General features: G+C 61.2%; 1 protein-coding gene across 11 annotated transcripts in view; it reads right to left on the bottom strand.

The window, feature by feature from the left end:
- Positions 1-12,783: 12,783 nt before the first annotated feature.
- USP36 (ubiquitin specific peptidase 36) overlaps positions 12,784-24,532 on the bottom strand; it is a 37,183-nt gene continuing 25,434 nt past the window's right edge. For 4 of the 11 annotated variants that reach the window (XM_070060221.2, XM_070060220.2, XM_089316685.1 and 1 more), the window contains 8 exons: positions 23,452-23,547; positions 22,372-23,037; positions 21,719-21,849; positions 19,171-19,722; positions 18,094-18,308; positions 16,500-16,601; positions 15,620-15,735; positions 12,784-15,269 (listed from right to left, as the gene is read on the bottom strand). In XM_070060221.2, the coding sequence (XP_069916322.2) occupies positions 15,141-15,269; positions 15,620-15,735; positions 16,500-16,601; positions 18,094-18,308; positions 19,171-19,722; positions 21,719-21,849; positions 22,372-23,037; positions 23,452-23,547 (2,007 nt within the window). In that variant the 3' untranslated portion in view covers positions 12,784-15,140. The other 7 variants (XM_089316683.1, XR_016223471.1, XM_070060223.2 and 4 more) reach the window with 7 other exon arrangements.

Raw genomic sequence — 24,532 nt, 5'->3', positions numbered from 1 at the left:
GCCCGCACCCGGCGTGTGCACGCCCCCAGCACGCGCCGCCTCCCGGCTCGCGCCTGCGCCCGTGGCAGCAGCCGAAGCCCCGCCTCGCCCAGCCGCCGGCCCCGCCCCAGGCCCCAGGCCCCGCCCCCGCCCGCTTCCCGAGCCCCGGGCAGGTTTCGGGTTTCGCAAGGGCGACGCAGGCCTGCGGGTGTGGCGCGCCGGTAAAAGCTGCCCACAGAGGCCCAAGGTCACGTCCGGCCACTGAAGGGCAGCGTGGTCCTTGCTGACGTGCACCTGGAAGGTCGGGGCAGGCCCCAGCTTGCGTGGCGAAAGGCCGCGGAGCGATAGAGTCCGTCTGCGCCTTTCGTGTGTGACTCTGCGGAGTCTGTCGCTCACGCCTCCCGCTGTGCGTGGGTCGAGTTACAAAGGGGGCAGCCTGCTGCCGGCGGGTCCGGGCTTCAGCGACTCCCCGCAGCCCCCTGGCTGTCCCCTGGCGTCCAGTGGAGTGGCCGGAGCGCAGCACGCGGAGCTCACAGCACCTGCTGGGCAGGCGTCCGCAGTTCCCCAGTCGTGAGCCAGCCAGTGACTGGGAGAGGCCCTGAGACATACCCGCCCCCGTGAGGTCCCAGGTCCCAGGCGGGAAACCGAGGCCCGGACACACGGAGGGGCTGGGCGGCAGGTCCCGGGCCCCTTCCACCTGCTCACCCGGCCTACCCCGTGAGGCCCTGCAGGAAGGAACCGATGACACACGGGGAAACTTGGGGGCCTCTTCTCTTTCTGTGTGACCAAGGGGAAAATCCCACGGCTGTGCTGCCGTCACCAGGACCAGCCCTGTCCCGGCTGCAATGACTCACGGCCCCCCTGCCTGCCCACCACGCGGCCGAGCACTCCCCGGGGATCCCTGGACCCGGGGTGCTCTTTGTATTAGACCCGCCGAAAACAGAAGTAGAAGCTACAGAACACGCCCCGAGCCCCCGCCGCGTCTCGGGCAGCCGCGGTCCTGCCCTGGCGGTGTCGGTCCTGCCCCGGCGGTATTGGCCTGTCTGCCAGACAGCTCGGAGCCTCAGGGGTTTGGGCCCCCGTGGAGCGCCCTGCAAGTGTCCACTTCAAAAGCCACAAACGTGAGGTGCCTCAGGGTCATACGTGCTGCCATGTGTGTGCGTGAACATGTTTTTTCTGGAAGGAAACACAGAAAAACTGTTAACGGGGGTACTGCGGGAGGAGGGGGAGTCAGAACCTGGTTTCCCATCCGATTCTTCATTGTCTTTCTGTGCTGTCTGGTGGTTGTTAAACACGGGACTGTGTTCCGTTCTGCTAAAAATCTAAAGGACGTGTCGCTCTGGATGCGTCGTCTCTTCTGGGCTCAGGGGACCCCTGGGAAGGGCTCTTCCGGTCATGAGTCCTTCCAGGTGTGCAAACCAAAGGACACCCAGCGCACCAGGCCACACCCAGGGCTGCTCCAGGGGTGCGCAGCCAGGGCGGAGGCACGGGATGTCCCGGAGACCTCCACCCAGGGGCCGCGAGACCCTTCTTGGCGGCCTGTCTCATGGCTCAGCCCTAGGAGGCGTGCCTCCGCGGAGCGGGCGGTCAGCCCAGCAGGTAAGGAGCCTTCGTCTCACAGCAGAGTGCTTGGGCTGGTCCCCAGCTCCAGCTCCTGCCAGTGCAGACCCTGGGAGGCAGTGGCCGCGGCTCGATGGTGGGGTTCCTGCCACCCGTGCGGGAGCCCTAATTGCATTCCTGGCTCCTGGCTTCGGCCCTGACCTGGCTTGGGGGACTCGGAGTGTTTCTCTCTCTCTCTCTCTCTCTCTCTCTCTCTCTCTCCCTCCCGTCTTTCCCCCTCACAAATATATAAATAAAAAAAAATTTTAGCAAATAAATAAAATATGCCTCCCAAGATTTTCCCGAACACTGACCCTGGAAAAGTAATTTCTTCTCACAGGAAGGGAATGAACAAGGAAATTGTGCTTTTACTCCTATCCACTTTTTTTTAAGATATATATATTTATTTGAAATGCAGAGTTAGAGAGGTAGAGGCAGAGAGAGAGAAAGAGATCTTCCATCCACTGGGTCACTCCCCAGATGGCTGCAACAGCCGGAGCCTGGAGCTTCTTCCAGGTCTCCCACGTGGGTGCAGGGGCCCAAGCACCGTCTTCCCAGACCATAGCAGAGAGCTGGCTCAGAAGTGGAGCAGCTGGGACTTGAACCCATACGGGATGCCGCACTGCGGGTGGCAACTCGACCTGCCACGCCACAGCACCAGCCCCTCCACATCCACTTGATTAGCCTGTGTCCCCGGGCAAGACACCGGACCTGGGCCTGTGGCCCGCCCACCTGATGCGGGTCCTGGCCCATGCGACGCTGGCTTCCACCCGACAGCTGACCTCTGGAATGACAGGTCTGCCCATCTTCAGCTGGAACCCGTCTACACTACGACCCGCAGTCCTGTTGGAGGAGGCTCATCTGAGCATTCAGCCTGAGGGCCCTGCGGGGTGCAGCCAGGGCCTGGCCTTCCTAAGGCAAGAGAACTGCCCATTCAGAGTCTCGGCCTCGAACTGATGGCCGCTGCCTCGGTGGAGAAGGGTGGTGCCGTCTGACAGTGTCCACGCCTCGGGCACATTCCGGTCACTCTGGGCGGGTTCCGTTCTCCCACTCCTGAATGGTCCATTCCGCTGGGTTGAGCCTGACCGTCACTGTTCCGTCCTACGGGCACCGTGAGAGCAGGGAGCTGCGTCTTGCCCCGCTGCGTCCTGGGGTTCGGGCTCGCGTGCTCAGTGTCCTAGTGGCCAGACTTGGGACACGCTCAGGACAGTCGGCCCTCGGATCTCACCAGTGTCCTCCCATGGAGCCTCTGCCCCGGGGTCGGGCACGTTCACTCACCACCTGCTTCTGCTCCACCTGAGTCACCAGCAGGTTTGGGGCCCCCTGAAGCTGACTCTCCTCCCTGTCAGAGCCCAGGCACCCCCACACCTGGCCTGCCCCCGGGCCCTTCACTCACTGTCAGCGCTGCAGGCCTGCGGGCTGGACTCACAAGCCCAGCAGGCTTGGAGAGGGAAGGATACTGGTGTTACGGCTAATCATTGGGTTAGCAAAGTCCCCGACGGTTTACACAGACTGTGTTCATTACATGGTATTTTTCAAACAGCAGGTCCTGGCTGTCAGTGGTTGTGAAAACACATGAACAGAACACAGGACGACAGGAAAAGCCCACGTCTACACGCAACACGCAACGAAGCTTGGTGCGGGTGCCTGTTGATGCACTCACGCGGCTGCTGGGTAACAGATTTCGGACGATGTCGTCATCAAAGACGTCCCGTCTCACTGGGCGCCGTGGCACAGCCCACAGCCCATCCCAATGCTGCTTCCAGATCAACTTCCTACGAATGTGTCTGGGAAGGCAGCGCATCACAGCCGGTGCCTGGTCCCCGCCACCCACGCGACAGACCAGGATGCTCCAGGCTCCTGGCTTCGGCGTGGCCCAGCCCAGGCCATTGCACCCGTTTAGGGAGTGAACCAGTGAAGGGAAAACCTCCAGCCGTCACTCTCCTTTCAAATTAATGAGCAAATCTTTTTTTTTTTTTTTTTTTTTGGACAGGCAGAGTGGACGGTCAGAGAGAGAGAGAGACAGAGAGAAAGGTCTTCCTTTGCCGTTGGTTCACCCCCCTCAATGGCCGCTGCAGCCGGTGCACCGCGCTGATCCGAAGCCAGGAGCCAGGTGCTTCTCCTGGTCTCCCATGGGGTGCAGGGCCCAAGCACCTGGGCCATCCTCCACTGCACTCCCGGGCCACAGCAGAGAGCTGGCCTGGAAGAGGGGCAACCGGGACAGAATCCGGCGCCCCGACCAGGACTAGAACCCGGAGTGCCGGCGCCACTAGGCGGAGGATTAGCCTATTGAGCCGTGGCGCCAGCCATTGAGCAAATCTTAAAAAGAAAAGAAAGCCACGGGACCCTCTGTGCCTGGGAGGGATCACCCAGCTCTTATCACCGTGCCAGACGGGAGCAGGCTCTCCAAGGGCCACGGAAGGGTCCTCACAGAGATGAGGTCAGCTTCATTCTGGCTTCCTGCACTTGCTCTCCAGCCCCCGGAGCACCGTGAGACCTCCCGGGAGCAGGAGTAGGAGACGGGAGGGCAGGGAACCCAGGCCCCACTCCAGGCCACTCCTTTTCCTTTTTTGAGATTACTGGGGCTGGTGCTGTGGGGCAGTGGGTTAATCCTCCGCCTGTGGCACCAGCATCCCATTAGAGCATTGTTTCAAGTCGCGGCTGCTCCACTTCCCATCCAGCTCTCTGCTGTGGCCTGGGAAAGCAGTAGAAATGGCCCAAGTCCTTGGGCCCCTGCACCCATGTGGGAGACCCGGAAGAAGCTCCTGGCTCCAGATTGGCGCAGCTCTGGCCATTGCGGCCATCTGGGAAGTGAACCAATGGACAGAAGACCTTTCTCTTTGTCTCTCCCTCTCACTGTCTGTAACTCTACCTCTCAAATAAATAAATAAAATAAAAAATATTTATTTATTTATTTGAAAGCGTCACAGAGACAGAGGGAGAGATCTTCCATCTGCTGATTCACTCCCCAGATGGCTGCCACCAGGCCAGAGCCAGGAGCATCTTCCACGTCTCCCACATGGCTGGCAGGGGCCCGAGCACTTGGGCCATCCTCCACTGATTTCCCCAGGCCATTAGCAAGGAGTTGGGTCAGAAGTGGAGCAGCCAGGACACAAACTGGCACTCATATGGGATGTCAGTATCACAGGTGGTCACCCGCTGTGCTACAGCACCGGCCCCAGCGCCGAGGTTTCTTGTCTTCAATTGGATGATTCTCCTAACAACTTTCCTTTTATGGTGCTTCCCTTCAGCCATGGCTGCCTTGTGTGATGATCTCAAAAATTACAATTACAGAAGAAAAAAAAATTTTTTTTGACAGGCAGAGTGGACAGTGAGAGAGAGAGAGACAGAAAGAAAGGTCTTCCTTTGCCGTTGGTTCACCCTCCAATGACTGCCACGGCCGGCGCGCTGTGACAGGCCCACCACGCTGATCCAAAGCCGGGAGCCAGGTACTTATCCTGGTCTCCCATGGGGTGCAGGGCCCAAGCACCTGGGCCATCCTCCACTGCACTCCCGGGCCACAGCAGAGAGCTGGCCTGGAAGAGGGGCAACCGGGACAGAATCCGGCATCCCGACCGGGACTAGAACCCGGGGTGCTGGCGCCGCAAGGCGGAGGATTAGCCTAGTGAGCCGCGGCGCTGGCCAGAAATTTCTTTTCTAAAAGACATTAGGGGCCGGCGCCGCGGCTCACTAGGCTAATCCTCTGCCTAGCGGCGCCGGCACACCAGGTTCTAGTCCCGGTCAGGGCGCTGGATTCTGTCCCGGTTGCCCCTCTTCCAGACCAGCTCTCTGCTGTGGCCAGGGAGTGCAGTGGAGGATGGCCCAGGTGCTTGGGCCCTGCACCCCATGGGAGACCAGGAGAAGCACCTGGCTCCTGGCTCCTGCCATCGGATCAGCGCAGTGCGCCGGCCGTGGCGGCCATTGGAGGGTGAACCAACGGCAAAGGAAGACCTTTCTCTCTGTCTCTCTCTCTCACTGTCCACTCTGCCTGTCAAAAAATAAAAAATAAATAAATAATAATAATAAATAAAAGACAGTAGGGCACTGTGGTGTAGCAGGTGAAGCCGCCACCTGCAGTAGCGCCGGTTTGAGTGCTGGCTGCTCCTCTTCCCATCCAGCTCTCTGCTGTGGCCTGGGAAAGCAGTGGAAATGGCCCAAGTCCTTGGGCCCCTGCACCCGCGTGGGAGACCTGGAAGAAGCTCCTGGCTTCGGACTGGCTCAGCGCAGCTTCGGCCGTTGCAGCCATCTGGGGAATTAACCAGCGGATGGTTCTCTCTGTAACTCTGCCTTTCAAATGAATCAATCGATCTTTTAAAAAAAGATTTATTTATTGCAAAGGCAGAGTGACACAGCCAGAGTCAGCAAACAGGAGAGAGAAAGGGAGGGAGGTTGCAAGCTTCCATCCGCTGGTTTGCTCCCCAAATGCCCACAATAGCCAGCGCCAGACCAGGCCAAAACCCGAAGCCAAGAGCTGCACCCAGGTCTCCGAGGTGGGTGGCAGGAATCCAGGTACTGGGACCATCATCTGGTCCTTCCCAGCACATCAGCAGGACACTGGATGGGACACTCTAAGTAGTCGGGCCTTTCCAGTGTGGGCTGTGGGCATCCCAAGTGGTGGCTTTACCTGCTGGACCAAGAAGCCCTCTCCAGGTTCCTGTTCTACTTGCTAGACATTCCACTCTCCCTCCAGATGAGTGAGGACAGAGGGGCGCCAGGCGGATGGTGGGAGCTGGAGGTGACGTGTGCAGACAGAACGGACACCCACCCCTGTCCCAGGCGGCCACAGCAGGGCGGGGACCCCAGCCTCCTGCTCACGCACACCCTGGCCGGCAGCAGTGCGGGCTCAAGTAGTCGAGTCTTGGCCCCGCACACGGAGACCTGAGCTCCCAGCTCCGGGACCTTTGGCCCTGGCCGCTGCAGGTTCTCGGGGAACAGAAGAGGGTTGGGGGCTCCCTCTCCCTCTCTCACCCTCTCTGCATCTCAGAAAAGCAAAGCAAATGGAGCAGCATTTGGCTTCGCAGCTAACACGCCTCTGTCCCTGGGTTCAGTACTGGGCGCCTCCGTCCCTGGGTTCAGTACTGGGCGCCCTGGCCCCAGCTTCCCGCCATCGTGGACCCTGGCAGCCACAGCGAAGGCTCAAATGAGGGAGTTCCTGCCACCCACGCGGGGGCCAGCTCCCACAGCAGGGTGCCTGCCAGTTCTGCAGCCGGCCCTGAGGGAGGCGTCGGGCGTTGGAAGGAAAGGGAGCCCGAGCTGCCTCACAGTGCCGGCGGAACTGCTCGCCCAGGCTGGGATGGCGGCCGCGTCTTGGCGTGAAAACCCCCAGGCTTCATTTCGCTAAGGCTTGCAGCTCCCTGTGTGGAACTTGGCTGTAGCCAGCTGTCACCACCGTCCCTGTGCCTTCCAGGAGACATCCAGCCACGTGAGGAGGCTTGAGTGCCCACTGCACTCCATAAATAAAGAATATAAAGCAAAGGGGGCAGGGTGGGGTCAAGGAAGGCAACATGAAGGCTGGATCGGCGCAGGGCAAACTGCAGCACCAGCGACAGGGACGGACGGGGGGCGGGGGGGGGCGGCTGCAGGTGTCAGTCCTGGTGCGATTTCTAACGCTGTAGAAGCAAAGCACCACCTAATGTGCGTTGTCACGACCCCCATTCAGCACGAGACGGGGAAGGTTCCCTTTCACTGAACACACAGTCACGAGGCAGCCCCTGGGCCACGGAAAGGAACGGAATTCCCAGCACACATTTTGCAGCAACTGTTGCCATGTGGTTGGACTCTGGCTTAAAGATTTATTTTTTTATTTGAAAGGCAGAGTTAGAGAGATCGACTGACCTCCCACCCTCTGCTTCACTCCCTAAAGGTCCACAATGGTAGGGCTGGGGCTGGGGCTGGGCCAGGCCTAAGCCAAGGGCCTGGAATGCCATCCGGGTCTCCCAGGTGGGCGCAGGGGCCCAAGCACTTGGCCATCTTCTGCTGCCTTCCCAGGTGCATTGGCAGGGAGCCAATGGAGCAGCTGGGACCCAAACTGGCACCCATGTGGGATGCCGGTGCTGCAGGCCATAGTTTAACCGGCTGTCCCACTGTGGCACGAAGCCACCTCAGTACCAAGAACCTGCTTCAGGGATGACGCCCTGTGACCGAGTCCCTCACACATCTGACAGATCCTCTGGTCACCAGAGTCCATGGAACAGCGGGGGAGGAGTCGACGGGGACGAGCGCCTGACAGCGCAAGGGCAAGTGCCGGGCATGGCCTCAATCCACGGCTGAGTTCTGGAGGTCACAGGAGCGGCCCCAAGTCACGATGCCGAGTCTTGGCAGACTGCCCCTTGGCACACAGATCCTCGTTCCAACCTGACTCCACCCTGCAGCAGGTCGCGTGTCAAACCCGACTCCTGCCTGATTCTCCCTTGACCCACGACTGATCCACGACGGTCCTCCCTGGTCCCCCGAGGATGGGTCCCAGGACACGGCCCCAGAGGAGGCCGACGTGCACAGCACGCGAGTCCCCTGCACCAAGAGCTCAATTTACACACGTCCTCCTGCGTGCTTCGCTCCAGGCCACTCACAATGCCTCGTACGACAACGTACGTGAAGTCACTGAGTTTCTGGGCGGCTGCATCCGCAGAGGGGACCCACAGATTCACACCCGGTGAGCAAGCCTGGCGCTCGGCTTAGGCGCCTCCAGGGGGTCGGTTTCCTCGGCATCGGGGAGCTTCGCGAGACTGCGGGAGGTCGGGCAGGAGTGCTGCCCGGGGCTGAGGCAGCGAGGGCCGGTTCACTGAACCGGGGAGATCCGTGGAAACCTCACTTCCAGGATCGATTCAATCGGGGTTTCTCGCAGGCTGCTCTGGGAAGGGCGACCAGGAGCACAAGAAGCTGGGGACTGTCACGGAGACACGACGGGGACCCAAGCTCAGAGCCAGGCGGCTGCGGCTGGGCTGCGTGGGAAGGTCCGACTGCCGTCTCGTGACTGATGTGTGCAGGGCAGCAGGACAGGTGTCGAGCTCCGGTGGGTCCCAGGTGAGCGGGGACAGATGGAACAACGCGTCCGCTGGGCCATGAATTTGCCAGGGCACGTCGGGGAATGGACATGTGAGGACGCGTGGGTCGTAGCTGTGACTGACGCGGGGCTGGGTCTTCACATCCAACAATGGGCAGGAAACAAATTCCGGGGGAAGACGGTGGCAAACGCCCAGCAGACTCGAGGGCCGGGTCAGGAAGCGGTGTGACAAGGGCAGAAGGCAGACTGAGACGACTAAGCAGGGAGCCGACTGACGCCGGGAGAGGAGGCAGGGAGGGGCACACGGAACACGAGCACGGATGGGACCCCCTTGAGGGTGCTCCTAAGAGAAGGCAGGAGCGCACAGGACAGTGAACAGGGCAAGGTCTCCCAAGGGTGGCAGAGGTGGCCTCAAGAGCTTAGGGGTGCCAGCCTTCCCCAAAGGGGCCCCCTCTTCCAGCGCCCCGTCCCCGAGAGGCCCTGACAGAGGGCGGAGGGTGACAGCTTCCCGTGGACAACTCCACCTACGCACATGACCTTCCCCCACTCCCACCCACGAGATCAGAACAGGGGTCTCCAAGTGTGGGAGACCCTGCAGAATGTGATGGGAATGCGTGTTCTCCGGCCCCATCCCCAGTCTGCTGGAGCCACACCACTGAGCGTCACCCTGGCCTGAAGGTCACTCTCACCACTGCGCTGACCCCTAACCGTGGGACAGGGCTTATCAGCGATGGACCCCTGGTTCCCCAGGTGGCAGGCACCCGTGGTTCTCCTGGGTTCCCGCGCTGGTGACCTGCTGGTGCCTCCACTGTCTCACACCGACCCTCACTTAGAGACCTCCCTGACACCCACCGCCATTGCCTCCCTCTGTCAACCGCCTGCTGTGGCCAGAGGTCATCAACTCCACCTGGAATCTTCCACTGGCTCCGTCCTCTGATTCCACCTCTAATCTCTGCAGCTCCCACCCACCTCTCAGCTCAGGCGTGGGCAGTTCTCGGCTGGCCTACGATTCCCCTCCTCAGCTGCGTCCCTCGTCCTCCACCCCGGCTCCCAGGCCACCACGCGGGCCGTCAGCCTCGGGCTCACAAACAGGCCTTGCTGACTTATCGACCAAGCATCCTGCGCACCTGCTTCTCTGCATGACGGCGAGCCACACGCCCGCGCGACTGCTGCCGCCCCAGCCTTTTGCACCCCCTCCGGCACCTCGGGCAGAACCAGCCACACCCTCCTCGTGGCAGCATCTCCAGAACGGCACCCACCCCACCGGGGACCTGCCTGGGTGCCCAGCCCGAGCCCACCCTGTGTGAAAACATCACCTGCTCCCCGCTACGCCCGCAGAAGCAGCAGCAGTGACGATGAAGACACTGGCGTCTCGCCTGTTGCCACTGCACCCCAGCACCGGGCCTGGGGTCACAGCCTACCCGGGTCAGAACCCCAGCACCCAGTACTGGGCGTGGGGTCACAGCCTACCCGCGTCAGAACCCCGACACTCCAGCACTGGGCGTGGGGTCACCAGCCTACCCGGTCAGAACCCCGACACTCCAGCACTGGGAGTGGGGTCACCAGTCTACCCGGGTCAGAACCCCAGCACCCAGCACTGGGCGTGGGGTCACAGCCTACCCCAGTGTCAGAACCCCGACACCCCAGCACTGGGAGTGGGGTCACAGCCTACCCCAGTGTCAGAACCCCGACACCCCAGCACTGGGAGTGGGGTCACAGCCTACCCGGGTCAGAACCCCGACACTCCAGCACCGGGCATGGGGTCACAGCCTACCCAGCCTACCCGGGTCAGAACCCCGACACCCCAGCACTGGGCGTGGGGTCACAGCCTACCCAGGTCAGAACCCCGACACTCCAGCACTGGGCGTGGGGTCACAGCCTACCCCAGCCTACCCGGGTCAGAACCCCTGCTCACACAGCTGCATCCATCTGCCCAGTGAACACCCCGTTGGCTCGGGTCCAGGTGCTGCCTTGCCTCACCTGTTCTTACTCTCCTGTCCTCATTCCAGGAAGTCTGGCCAAAGAGGTGCCTGGGATAGACAGGGCTCCCTCCGCCTGGTGGGCACTTTAGGTGGGCGGAGCTTTGAGAAGACCCTGAAGGAGAAGGCAGGGCTGTGTGGTCAGGTTGTGGTTTTCAGAACAGAAGCCCTCTAAGCACCCCCCCACCGGCACTCTTCCGCTTCCCAGGCACCTCTTCACTAGGCTCACTCTTCTTTTTTTTTTTTTTTTTTTTTGACAGGCAGAGTGGACAGTGAGAGAGAGACAGGGAGAAAGGTCTTCCTTTTGCCGTTGGTTCACCCTCCAATGGCCACCGCGGCCGGCGCACCACGTTGATCTGATGGCAGGAGCCAGGTGCTTCTCCTGGTCTCCCATGGGGTGCAGGGCCCAAGCACCTGGGCCATCCTCCACTGCACTCCCGGGCCACAGCAGAGAGCTGGCCTGGAAGAGGGGCAACCGGGACAGAATCCGGCACCCCGACCGGGACTAGAACCTGGTGTGCCGGCGCCGCAGGCGGAGGATTAGCCTAGTGAGCCGCGGCACCGGCCTAGGCTCCCTCTTGCCAACGTACTCTGGTCACCTCAGCCTCCGGACAGATGGGGTCAGCCAAGTCCCCGGCCGCCTGCTAGGCACGGAGCTGCTGTGGCCAGGCAGCCAGCCACAGGCCGCCATCACCATGTGAGCCCAAGTTTAGTCCCTGGATTGACAGGGAATTCCAGTCCACGCAAGGACAACCCCACCCACAACCACATGCCCCAGCCCAGAGCTGGAGCAGCCATCGGGAAGGTCACGGTCGGAGGGCCTGCCCAGGCAGCCGGCTCCTTCCTGACAACTGGGAAGAATCCTAGAGGAAGACCCACTACCTCTCCCTCGTCTCTCCCTGAAGAAATGCAAACACAAAGCAGTGGGAAACCAAAGCAGACAGGATGAGACTGTCCCCACGCTTCCTTAACACAGCATTTCTCCAACATCATCCACAAAGTTGAAACAATTCAAAAGATCCTTCTGTATTTTAAAATGTAAATAAATTTATTGATTAAATACATTTAGAAACATCCCTTTATCCCCCCCCCCTTTTTTTATTTTTGACAGGCAGAGTGGACAGTGAGAGAGAGAGAGACAGAGAGAAAAATCACCCTCCAATGGCCGCTGTGGCTGGTGCACTACGGCCAGCGCACCGTGCTGATGCGAAGCCGGGAGCCATGTGCTTCTCCTGGTCTCCCATAGGGTGCAGGGTCCAAGCACTAGGGCCATCCTCTACTGCACTCCTGGGCCACAGCAGAGAGCTGGCCTGGAAAAGGGGCAACCGGGACAGAATCCGGCACCCCGACCGGGACTAGAACCCGGTGTGCCGGCGCCGCAAGGCGGAGGATTAGCCTAGTGAGCCGCGGCGCCGGCCTCCCCCTTCTTTTTTAAAAAGTTAATTTATGGGGCCGGCGCTGTGGCGCAGTGGGTGAAGCTGCTGCCTGCAGTGCCAGCATCCCATATGGGCGCTGGTTCAATTCCTGGTTGTTCTACTTCCAATCCAGCTCTCTGCTATGGCCTGGGAGAGCAGTAGAAGATGCCCAAGTGCTTGGGCCCCTGCATCCACGTGGGAGACCCAGAGGAAGCTCCTGGCTCCTGGCTTCAGATCAGCACAGCTCCGGCCGTTGTGGCCAATTAGGGAGTGAACCAGCGGATGGAAGACCTCTCTCTCTCTCTCTCTGCATAACTCTTTCAAATAAATAAATAAATCTTTTTAAAAAATTAAGCAAACAAAGCTTAAAAAAATAAAAGTTAATACATTTTTACTCATTTGAGTGGCAGAGCAACCTTCCATCTGCTGATTCACTGCCAAGTGTCCACAACAGTAGGGCGGGGCCAGGCTGGAGCCAAGAGCTCGTCCAGGGCTCCCGAGGGTGCAGGGACCCAAGACTGCAGCCACCACTGCTGCCTGCCGGAGCGCGTCAGTAGGACGCCGGACTGGACGCGGGAGTAGGACTGGGTCCTTCCACTGGCATGCGGGTATCCCAAGGGGTGCCCCTGCCTGCCTTATTCTCACGTGAGGTCTACTCCTAAATTTTTCTACAAGGGGGAACTGGAGACACCCACTTCCGGTGCTGGCAGCTGCCTGGAAGTGCAGTCATGTGACCGGGGGCAGCAGACTGAGCTACTGGGACGCACCATTTTAAAAATCAAAGGAAGAAAATGGACACAAGACAGACTCAGAAAATGCATTCTTTATTGCACCACAATATTGGCAACAATATGGGGTGAGGTGCCGCAGGACGGGAGTGCACCCTCTCACACACCCAGGTGCAGCCGGGCAACCAGGCGGCCAGGGCTCCTCAGGGCGGAGCCTACACAGGGCAGCCCCGCCCACCTCCAGCACAAAGTTAAAGCAAACGCGGCTCCCAAGCCAACCAAGGGCCTGGTGTTAAAAAAAGCCGTAGTCATTCACACAGCTCGATCCTCCTGTGTCACCTGGAATTTGGCGTCGCCCTCTGGAAGGAAGGGGCCCCCCACCCGCAGAGCAACAACGGATGCACGTGGCTCGGGAGAAGGCTTCAACCTGGTAGAGGGAGGGAGGCCGGAGGCCGAGGGGAAGCCCAGTGCTGCGCCTGCCTGCGGGGGCCCCTCTGGGCAGCCGTGCCGGCCGGCCCAGCTCACCAGCTCGGCTCCCACTGCGACGGAGGAGGGGGAGCCCAGAAGGAAGCGCCCTCATGAACGAACGAGGGCCTCCCCCCAAGTCAAAAGCTCCCTCCCTCCGTGCCAGTGCCAGTGCCAGCCGGGGCCTCCGCCAGTGCCCTCAGCCACGCCTGGCGCCCACCGCGTCCCGGGAGCCCGCGAGGTCAGGACGAGGAGACGTGGGCCAGGAAGGGCAATTCGGAGGTTGACTTCCACACCTCCTCCCCCAGGTCACGGTGTTTTCCGGGAAATCTCACCTTAACTGAGGCTCTCCCCTATTTATTAAACTACGAGTTTGCAGGCACAGCTTGAGCGAGATAAAAAGTCGTCTTGAGTGATACAATCATCTAATTCAAAAGCACTCACCAAACGGAGCAAACAAAGCCAGTATTTGCATATCAGGGAAAGAAAACATATTGCTAACGGAAGCCACAGGCCTGGTCAAAAATAAGTGTTTTAAATCAAGGAGTAAAATCGACGGCAGATCCACTCCCGACCACTGCCTCGGTAAGGGCCATGGCTCATTGCGGCTGCAGGGGGAGCCACAGCAAAGCCATCTCGGGACACACGGCAGCCTCCCAAGCAGAGGAGTCCGATCGCACGCGCTCCCCAGCCCAGTGGCCATCTGCCCTCCAGAGGGGAGGCGGGAGGGCCGTCCCCACTGCACAAGGGGAGCGGCAATGTGGGAGGCCCCCGGGCTCTTCCTTCCTCGGGGCAGACGGGTAAGGCAGGAAGACACGAAGGCCCCACAGAGGGACCGGGGTGGGGATGAGGAGCGGGGCCGCCGGCTCCCAGGCAGCACAGGACACGCCAGCAGAGACCCGGGACCACGAGGATGACCGCGTGCTCCCACGTCCAGCAGGGGCCGCCGGCTCCCAGGCAGCACAGGACACGCCAGCAGAGACCCGTGACCACGAGGATGACCGCGTGCTCCCATGTCCAGCAGGGGACGCTGGCTCCCAGGCAGCACAGGACACGCCAGCAGAGACCCGGGACCACGAGGATGACCGCGTGCTCCCATGTCCAGCAGGGGACGCTGGCTCCCAGGCAGCACAGGACACGCCAGCAGAGACCCGGGACCACGAGGATGACCGCGTGCTCCCATGTCCAGCAGGGGACGCCGGCTCCCAGGCAGCACAGGACACGCCAGCAGAGACCCGTGACCACAAGGATGACCGCGTGCTCCCATGTCCAGCAGGGGACGCCGGCTCCCAGGCAGCACAGGACACGCCAGCAGAGACACGTGACCATGAGGATGACCCGTGTGCTCCCATGTCCAGCAGGGGACGCCGGCTCCCAGGCGGCACAGGACACGCCAGCAGAGACCCGTGACCACAAGGATGACCGCGTGCTCCCATGTCCAGCAGGGGACGCCGGCTCCCAGGCAGCACAGGACACGCCAGCAGAGACGCGTGACTACGAGGATGACCGCGTGCTCCCATGTCCAGCAGGGGACGCCGGCTCCCAGGCAGCACAGGACACGCCAGCAGAGACGCGTGACTATGAGGATGACCCGTGTGCTCCCATGTCCAGCAGGGGCTGCCAGCCCCACTTGGCACCGACGTGGGGTTTCTCTCGGACACTGCTGAAGAGGTGCTGTGCACAGAAGCCCGCGGCCTCCAGCCCAGGTTGGCAGGAGTGCCCCCCCTGGGGCAGGCGCTCCGTGCAGTAGCCAGGAGGCAGCAGGACAGCGGACACCACAGAAGGCTCAGACCCAGACGATGGCCCCTGGGAGCGACGCCTTGTCCTGGGAGGCGGCAGGCAGGGCGCAGCGGTCCCGGAAGTGAGAACGAGACCTCACCACCACCTCGGCTAGTCACGGGACACGGCCCGCGGCTCACTCCCGTGGGCGCGGCGCACAGCCCCTCACACTGACCTCACGGGCAGCAGGAAGTCAGCGGCGATAGCTGAGGCTGGTAGCCTTGGCTGGATGCGTCACGGCCCAGAAGTTCCGTCTGCTCTGAAGTTTCTGGAAGGCGTTGAAGTTTCTCTTCTCCCTCTTGAACTTTTTTACCTTCTTTTCCTAGATCAAGGATCACAGAGGCTCAACCCCCTGAGCGCTGGCAGCTGCGTCCTGCCCCCGTGGACCGTGAGCCTCGTGCACAACCCCGTGCCCTGCGTGAACACGCTTCTTCTCACAACCCGCCCGCGGGAGCCGCCCCACCCCCGCTTTACCGAGGAGGAGACAGAGTGACAGAAACGCCACCGTCTCGCCCATGGCTACCCAGGGAAGCTGCCGAGCTGGGTCGTGCAGCCCAGCATCGTGGCTCTGGTCTCCCGTCAACCACACAACCACTCTGAAACTCAGGGCCTGTCCCGGCCCCAGGCTGAGCCCGCCCGCCCGCCCGCCCCTCAGACCCCTCGGGCACAGACCTTCCCCTGATCAAACTCTTCGTCCCAGTCGTCAACCACGCTCCGGGTCCGGGCCAGCCTGCTGTCTTCGGCGGCATCCCTGCTGACCGCGGACACTTCCCCGTCCCAAGTCAGAACTTCAAGACAGACACTTGGTGTCAGCACCACCCCACGCCGCTGCCAGGACGCTCCCAGCGAGACCGCTCCCCCACCTTGCAGGAAACAACCCGCCCACAGGGAGAAGAGTGGACAGGGAGCCTGCATGTGCGGCTCGGTCGCAGGGGAGCCACTGAGGTCAAAGCACGCACACTCACTCTCAGTGGCGGGCACACTAGAGCTGGAAGACCTTTTCCACGCTGCCCTGCCCAAGCCATCCTGGACCCCCACCTCCCCCAACAGAAGCCGCCTGGTACCTCCCAGAATCCCCGAAGCAACAAGCACACCAACTCCTCTTCTCGCCAGCGCCAGGCAACGCCTCATCTCCACGCTCACACCCAGGACCCATCCCACACTCTGTCCCCAAAGCCAGCCAATGCGAGGACACAGGCACCGGCACTGTGGTGTATGCAGGGGGTAAAAGCCGCCCATCTACAGGGCTGGCATCCCCTGTGGGCACCGGTTCAAGTCTCAGCTGCTCCACTTCTGATCCAGCTCCCTGCTATGGCCTGGGAAAGCAGCAGAAGATGGCCCAAGTCCTTGGGCCCCTGCACCTGCATGGGAGACTGGGAGGAAGCTCCTGGCTCTGGATCAACCCAGGTCCGGCCGTTACGGCCATTTGGGGAGGGAACCAGCAGGTGGAATCTCTCTCTCTCTCTCTCTCTCTTTCTGTCTTTCAAATAAATGAATCTCAAAAAACAAAAACAAAACACCACACACACAGAGGCCGCTCTCAAAGCCATACCTTTTTTCCCGTAAGCTTTATCTGATGAGTATCTGAGCAACTCCTGGACCACATCAGATTGCTGCTCTCTGTCCCAGCACACCAGAGGAGCCTGGCCCAGGCCTGCAATCAGAGGAGCCAGGGAACAGTTAGGGACACCCAAGCAAACCACCGCGGAAGCAAGCACGCGCCTTCACCGAGACGGCGTGATGGGGTGGCCGCACGTGCGGCTCTGCGGGCTCAGGGCTGAGCCCCCGTAGCTTTACCCACTGAGGACGCGCCTACTCACAGAAGTGGCTGCTACCCAAGTCAGCTCTTGAAAAATACAGAAAACAACAAAAAGGCAGAAAACAGAGCCCCTGTCACCAGCAGGTTAAATCCTCGGTCTGATGGACGAGGACTGAGCTAATCTGACTGTGGGAAACGGTGGGTGCCTCGGGACACGCCTGAGAGGAGGGGCCGCTCCAGACGGGCAGGCACGGTGAAAGTGACACCACTGCTGCCACCAGGGACGCCCGAGCCCGAGCCCTGTCCAGGGGCGGCACAGGCCGCTGCCCCCCAGGCAGCCTCAGCAGTCGTTAAAAACTATCTCGGAATTAGTCCTCTGCCTCTTTCCCACTAACATACAGCTTCCAGAACGTTCTCACCTCCCTAAGCACAAACCTAACCTTGTCTCTCCCCTGCCGCCTAGGCGTCAAGGATCCCTAGTGACTGTCAGAGCAAGTGCGCTCCCCACATCAGGGTGGCGTCCGCCACTCGCTGTCCCCCTGCCCTGCAATGTCCACCCCCGTAAAGCCCACTTTCAGGCACTCAGGGCGGATGAATGGGTTGATGCCTCCGCTGCAGCCCACAGCCCTGACTCCACTGAGAGCCTGGGCCACTCCTCCCAGGGGTGCAAGACAAGCACCCAGCGCCCACCCCGGCGCACTGGGAGCCCTGACTGTCCACTGAGAGCCTGGGCCACTCCTCCCAGGGGTGCGAGACAAGCACCCAGCGCACACCCCAGCGCACTGGGAGCCCACTGCCTGCAGCAGCCTTCCCGGCACGGCCACACAGGGCCACATGGGCCACTGGAGAGGGACTTTATCAGTAAATTCCTTTCTTGGGCGTCTGATAAGCACACATGGACCCCGAGGGCCTGGCTTGCCTCTGCCCGCACTCGGTGCAGCTGGAACGCGGGCGCAGGGCAGGGCAGGGCGGGGCGGGGCAGGGTGGGGCGGGGCGGGGCGGGGCAGGGCGGGCCTTGCTCAAGCTGGGCCTGCTCCTCCACCGCCCGCTCGGCCCTGAAGGAAGGCCAGGACAAGGAAACCTCACACAGAGTGGGGGGTCTCAGGTTTCCATGCTGGGGCCCAAGGACATCCACCACAGCCGCACCAGGAGCAGAGAGCCGCTTCTGAGCCCGGCTCTGCTCAGTGGGAGTGCCGGGGAACAAAGCCAGGGCAGGGAGCTCTAGAAGGCACGCCCGGCAGGTCAGCAGAGGGGTCCGCGCTGACACAGGAGCTGGGCCCCGAGGCAGGCGGCTGCCCAGGGGAGCAGACCTGGGGGCAAGAGGAGCTCCCGCTCTTCCACACCCCCAGCTGGGCCCCTGCCCGTCCCAGCTTCACCCCTTCCTCACCCAGGGATGCACCCTCGTGGTCTCCAGGAAGCTGGCCATTCACGAGTGGCGGGGGAGGGCTCAGCCCAGGCACCGCAGTGTCACTGGGCCTCGTGCTCCTCTGTCCTGTTGAATGCTCCCTCTCTTCTGCCTCCTTCTGTCTCTTCTTCTTTTTCCTTCTCCTTGGAGACTCTGCCCTGGGCTCGGGCTCATCACAGCTGGCGGGAGAGCAGCCACTGGAAGGCAGAGCTAACGTCAGCCGTGGGCACACAGCAGGAACAGGCACCCCACAAGACACCCCAGCAATTTCAGCTAGCATGGACCTTTATTTTACTAATTTCGTTGACTTATTTGCAACAGGCAAGAGAGAAGACAGGGACAGTGACACAGCTCCTATTAGCTGGTCCACTCCCCAAATGCCTGTAACGGCCAGGGCTGGGCCAGGCTGAAGCCGGGAACAGACAACTCCTTCCATGTCTCCAAATGGGCAGCAGAAACCCAAGTACTTGAGCCATCCCCACTGCCTCCCAGGGTCTGCACTAGCAGGAAGCTGGAGTCAGAAGCCAGAGCTGACATCACACCCAGCTACTCGGACACGGGATTTGGGTGTCTTAACCAGGCCATATGTCCGTCTCCGGCACGGGCCTCTAACCGTGGAAAACACCACCCCAAACATGACCCAGAGGACGAGGTGGGGATGCTGTTCAACCCACAGCCGACGCTCGCCAGGGCTGGAGAAGTGGTCAGGACTCACGGGGGCCTGTGGTCCACAGCCACAGGGTGAAGGCCCGGGGATGTCAGAGCCAGAAACCACCTGGCCACACCCCCACTGCTAACACAGGCAAATCCCACAAAGCGCTGGGAGGCCACGTGACCTGGCCAGGCCCCGGGCCCATATCCTTGGAGCAGCCTGTACACGAGTGCTGCCCACCGTACTGTCTCTCCAGGGCACAGTCCACCCGCATCCGTCACGGAGCCATGTCGCACACACTCCCGTTTTACAAGTCCAGCTTAGACCACTACATTCCCTGGCCATGCCACACAGGAAGGGGGTGTCTGGCTTTGAGGGGTACAGGCGTGACTCACCCCTGCACTTACCTATGCTGTCCTGGGCCCAGGGGGAGGCTGCCTTCCCTGCCGGGCCCCTCTGCTCCCTTCCTCCTCCTCTTCCTGCTGTGCTGGCCACTCAGGACATGTCCTACTTGCTGGCCAGTCGCCCGGGGCTGTGCGGCGGCTTCCCCCAGGGGGCTGGCCGGCCGCTCTGCTGCGCACTCCTGGGCCTGCACCAGCGCTGCCGCCTCCTCCTGCAGGTGCTTCCTCTTCCGCCTCCTCTTCTTCCTGCGCGGTGCTGCGGCTGCCACCCCGAGGTGCCACGCCACGGGTGCCTCCGAGCCCAGCCCCGGCGGCTCTCCCGAGCACGTCCTTTTCCTCTTTTTGGAAGAGCTCTGGGGGGCTCTTCTGGCCTGGAGCAGCGGGGACGAAGGGGACACAAGGCCCCCGCTGGCCTGAGGCGGGGTGGCTGAGGTGGAGGGGCGGTTCTGTGGCTCTGGTGTCCCTGGGGGTTGGGGGCTGGTGCTTGATGGTGACGCGGAGTGGGGGCTGATGGGAGGCTTTGGGCGGCTGGACGGCGGGGCAGCAGGCGACACAGCCCTGGAGGGAGAGCCAGGCAATGGGGAGGGCCGTTCGAGACCCCCACACGTTTCCCCTGCCCACCCCACCCGCCTTTCTGCCCAGAAGTTTGAATAGGGTTCTTTCCTGCAGTGCTCAGACCCTCACGCCCGAAACACAGGCTAAGAAGAAAATTAGAAGACCACAGCTGTTCTGTGTCCTGTGTCTTGTGACCCAGCAGTGTAAAGTGTTATTGTCAACTCTGAGGTTTTTAATGTCCAAACAAACGTGGCCAGGGAAAGCTTCACCAATGAGCTGTGTCAGGTGCATTCTCCATGGGGGCTCAGGTTCAGGAGTGAGCCCCAGAGGACAGACAAGTTCACCAACGAGCTGTGTCAGGTGCATTCTCCACGGGGGCTCAGGTTCAGGAGTGAGCCCCAGAGGACAGACAAGTTCAAGCCCCTGCAATTTACCCTCTTGAATGTTGAGTGCCAGGAAAATCACACAGCACGATGTGTGAGGGCAAGGCTGTCCGATCCACCTTCTGCGAGCTCCGTGCCTCGGGAGACGTTAACAACCCACTCTGAACCAACCAGGATGCCCTCATCTGCCACTGGGGGGCAAGGAGCCCACCCCCAGGGGGCTCCTGAACTCAGCAGGACCACCACTGTCGTTGTCACCAAGCCACGACTGTAACACCATGCCAACTGCACTACACTGCCATGTCACTCTCTCCTGGATTTTCTTTGTTAAAGGGTCACGTGACAAAGAAGCAAAGAAAAAATACCCAATCCATGCCTCAAACATTTAAGGGCCTACCGTGCACAAAAACACGCTTGGGACAGAGGTGTGCACGCAAGTATGGGGAAGGCAGAGGCTGTGTGGGCACCGACGGGGTCACCCTCATGGTGTGCAGGGTGAGGCTGCGTCACAGAACGGCAGTGAGAGTGCACAGCACACACCAGCGCTGAGGAAACAGCCTCCCGTGGCTCCTCCACCCTCCCCAGCTGCCCCACGCCGGTCACATCCCCGTCAGTGACCAGAGAAGACGTCCCAGGTCAGTGATCGCACTGACCTGCAGGCACGCCCACCGGGGGCCAGCTCCCTGTGCAGAAGGAGCTGACCTCGGGGAGGCATGTCTGCTGGCGGCTCGGGGGAGCCCTGGAGGCGGCTCTTGCAAGTGACACCCCGAACAAGGTCTCCCTGCTCTAGAAGCCGGCGTGAAGCTGACAGCAGGAGCCCAAACAGGGTGCTCCGTGGGGCTGGATGGACACACCCACCGCAGACTGGAGCCCAGGGCCGTGCTGGGGACACACCACCACCTGGCTCCTCAAGGGGCTGCCGTACCTGCACCACTCAGGGCCGCCCCAGACCTCCCAGCCTCGCTTCTCCTGGGGCCACTGTCGAGGGCTGAGGCACCCCGTCATGCTCAGGTGTAGCAGACACAGGAAAAACAGACAATTTAAAGTCAGACTGCAGAGGCCGGCGCCGCGGCTCACTAGGCTAATCCTCCGCTTGCAGCGCCGGCACACCGGGTTCTAGTCCCGTTGGGGCGCCGGATTCTGTCCCGGTTGCCCCTCTTCCAGGCCAGCTCTCTGCTGTGGCCCGGGAGTGCAGTGGAGGATGGCCCAGGTGCTTGGGCCCTGCACCCCATGGGAGACCAGGAAAAGCACCTGGCTCCTGGCTTTGGAACGGTGCAGCGCACCGGCCGTAGCGGCCATTTGGGGAGTGAACCAACGGAAGGAAGACCTTTCTCTCTTTCTGTTTCACTAACTCTGCATGTTAAAAAAAAAAAAAAAAAAAAAAAAAAAAAAAAAAAAAAAGGTCAGACTGCAGAGACAAACAGCCTCTGTGCAACTGAGGCTCCTTCAGCAGACAGGAAAAGGGAGCAGAGAGGGGCTGGCGACGCCCCCTCCACGCCTCTCCAGGGGCGCGGCCTGGCTTATCCGGGCGGCCGGCCTTCGTCTAGCTCTTCCTCAGGCAAGCGCACGTGACCACAGGCAGGAAGAGCTGCAGTGGGCCCGTGGCCCAGGCTTACCTGGGTTTACTGACGGGCCAGGTGGAGGCCGCGGCGGGGTGAGTGGCTGTCATGGGGTAGGTGAGGTCGGAGAATGGTGAGGGCGGAGGTGAACGGAGGTCACTGCTGCTCGCCCTCCGCAGGGAGCTGGCCTGCAGTTATCGACATAAATAGAAACTTGGTGGTCTAAAAGAGGATTCCGTGAGTGAAGAGGGGAAACAAAAACAAACAAAAGAAAGAGCCCAGAGAGAGGGATGAGGAGACAGGAGGAGAAAAGGGGTGGGGGGAGATGGTAGAAGAAGAATCAGAAGTGTTTTTGGTTAGAAAAAAAAGGAAAAAAGGAAGGAAATTTAAACAAAAACCTCACATGACAATTGCACCACTGTGTTGCTGTCTGGCAAAGCCTCCAACCCTCCAGACCCGGCCCTGCCCCCTCCTGCTCAGCACCACGCCCACGCCCAGGCCCCCAGGCCCCCAGGGAGCCTCAGGACCGTAATGGGGCTCCCTCACAGACACACTGCTTTGCCCCCGACAGCCTTTTACAGCCTGTAAACCAGGAGGCCTGGAAAGCACCCTGCTCCCTGGAATGGAGACCCAGGCCCCTCCACACCCATCCCACCGCCGGCACCACAATCAAACCCACTCTCCAGAGGGGCCGAGACCCCAACACCCACCTTCTTGGCAGACAGGGCGGGCTTTTTGGCTGGCGGAGGAGATGTGGCGCTCGCAGGCTCGGAGGTGACGCTGCCCAGCACCGGGGACTTGAGCCTCGCCACCTTGGGGTCCGCCCCGCCTGGCGGCACTTTGGAGTGACCAGCGGCTGGGCAGTGTGTTTCCTGAGACTCACAGAAACGGGCAGCTCCGCCCCTGGGGGTCTGGGGCGCCTTGGTGGAGTCGCTCTCGGCAGAGTGCTCGGGGCTGGAGCTGCTGAGGTCGGCGTGCCCGTCGCCCCTCTTCGGCCCATGCCCGTTGGCAGTGGCTTCAGCCGGGAGCTTAGGTGAGGTAGAGAGGGCAGCGCTCCCGTCGTCCCAGGAGCCCTGCCTGCGGCCCCCGGGGGCCCCGCACTTGCTGCTGGGGCCAGGTGAGCCCTGAGGAGTTCTGAGGGAGGGGCGGAGGGGCTGCGGGGGGCTTGGCGTCTTCACCTTCTTTGCGGGCTCAGGGAGGACGCGGGGCACGTGTGTGGGAGTCTGGGAGAGTCGGGGGGGAGGGGCCCCCGGGGGCAGCTTTGGGGGACCGTGTCCGTTCTGCATCTTCAGGCCCAGCACGGAGCCAATCCTGGAGACGGGCACCCCCAGCTCCTCAGTGGCCGGCAGCTTCTTCACCGGCACAGAGTCCTGTCGCTTAAAGAGAGCAGAGCAGAAAGCCAATCAGGGCCTGCAGGCCACGGCAGCCACGGGCCCTCTCCCAGGCCCGGCGAGCTGCAGCAGCAGGCGTGGCCTCTGACCAGCGTCCTGCGGCTGGTACGGGGGTAAGGACGCGGTGTGTCTCTAGGGACCAGTGTCACAGTGAGAGCAGTGCGTGAGGAACACCAGACATCTACCTGAGCGCCACCACCCAAGCGTGACAGCGTGTTAACAGGAGTGGCCTCAGCCTGCGGTCACGGCCCACTTCGCCCTGACGCTGCCAGCGGGAGCCTCTCGTGGGGAGCCCCGGAGGCGCCCACTCCTGCCGCGGGGGTCCCTGTGAGCTACGCTGTCTGCAGCACCAGGCGCTGCGTCGTCCTGCACGACGGAAACAGCTTGGGCGGCGCTTACCCCTGCAGCGGAGCGGAGCGGCACAGGGGCAGGGCTAAAAGCAGCTGTCGGGTGCATACAACTCCAGCTGTTTCGGCAGGAAGCCCCGCTAACTTCCTGGAAATGTAAGCAGTGGGCTGCAATCATCCCGCCCAGCTCTGAAGCCTAAGGGTGTCTCTACCGCACTCCTAACAGCAACGTGCGCCTCCTTTAGCTCGGCTGTTACCCCTCTCACACGCACATCCACTGTTCACGCCCTGGAGCGACTGCCGCCATCTGAACAAGTTCTGTTATAATTGCTGCAAATGATTCTAAAGTTTTATTATTTCTTTTTTTACTTGTAAGTCTGTGGGGAAAATTTTAAATTTTAGTTTAGCCAATTTTAATATTTGTCTTTTTTTCACAGAACAGTCTTTATTAGTTATATATCTTTAGATTTTTTATTTATTTATTTGAGAGGTAGAGTTACAGATGGTGAGAGGGAGAGACAGAGAGAGGTCTTCCGTCCGCTGGTTCACTCCTCAAATGGCCCCAACAGCCGGAGCCGCGCTGATCCGAAGCCAGGAGCCAGGAGCTTCTTCCAGATCTCCCATGTGGGTGCAGGGGCCCAAGCACTTGGGCCATCCTCTACTGCTTTCCCAGGCCACAGCAGAGAGCTGGATGGGAAGAGGGGCAGGCGGGTCTAGAACTGGCGCCTATATGGGATGCTGGTGCTGCAGGTGGAGGATTAACCCACTGTGCCACAGCGCCGGCCCCTTTATGTTATATTTAAAAACTATTTGTGGCCTGGTGCTGTGGCATAGACCCCTCACTCTCTCTGTTTGCTTCTGCTTCTACCACTCTTTCCAAAAAATAAATAAATCTTTTAAAAAGTAGCATTTGTGTACGTAGAGGTGGCGCAGGGTGTGGGGGCCGGTGGGATGCGGCCTCGCCGACCCCGCCTGTCTGATTCTGGCTGCTCAGCTGCTCTGCACAACCCCACAGCGCGTGCCTGTGCCCTCCACACGGGTACTGCACAGCCAGGCGAGCAGCCAAGGAGGCTCCGGGCAGTTCTCGCTGCTCCAGCCCTGCTCACAGCAGCCATCCTGGAGGCACAGGGAGG

The sequence above is a fragment of the Oryctolagus cuniculus genome, chromosome 17, assembly GCF_051225735.1.
Source record: "Oryctolagus cuniculus isolate XC-2025 breed Fujian yellow rabbit chromosome 17, ASM5122573v1, whole genome shotgun sequence".
NCBI classification, from domain to species: Eukaryota; Metazoa; Chordata; class Mammalia; order Lagomorpha; family Leporidae; genus Oryctolagus; species Oryctolagus cuniculus.
This window is presented reverse-complemented; position numbering and strand designations above follow the sequence as displayed.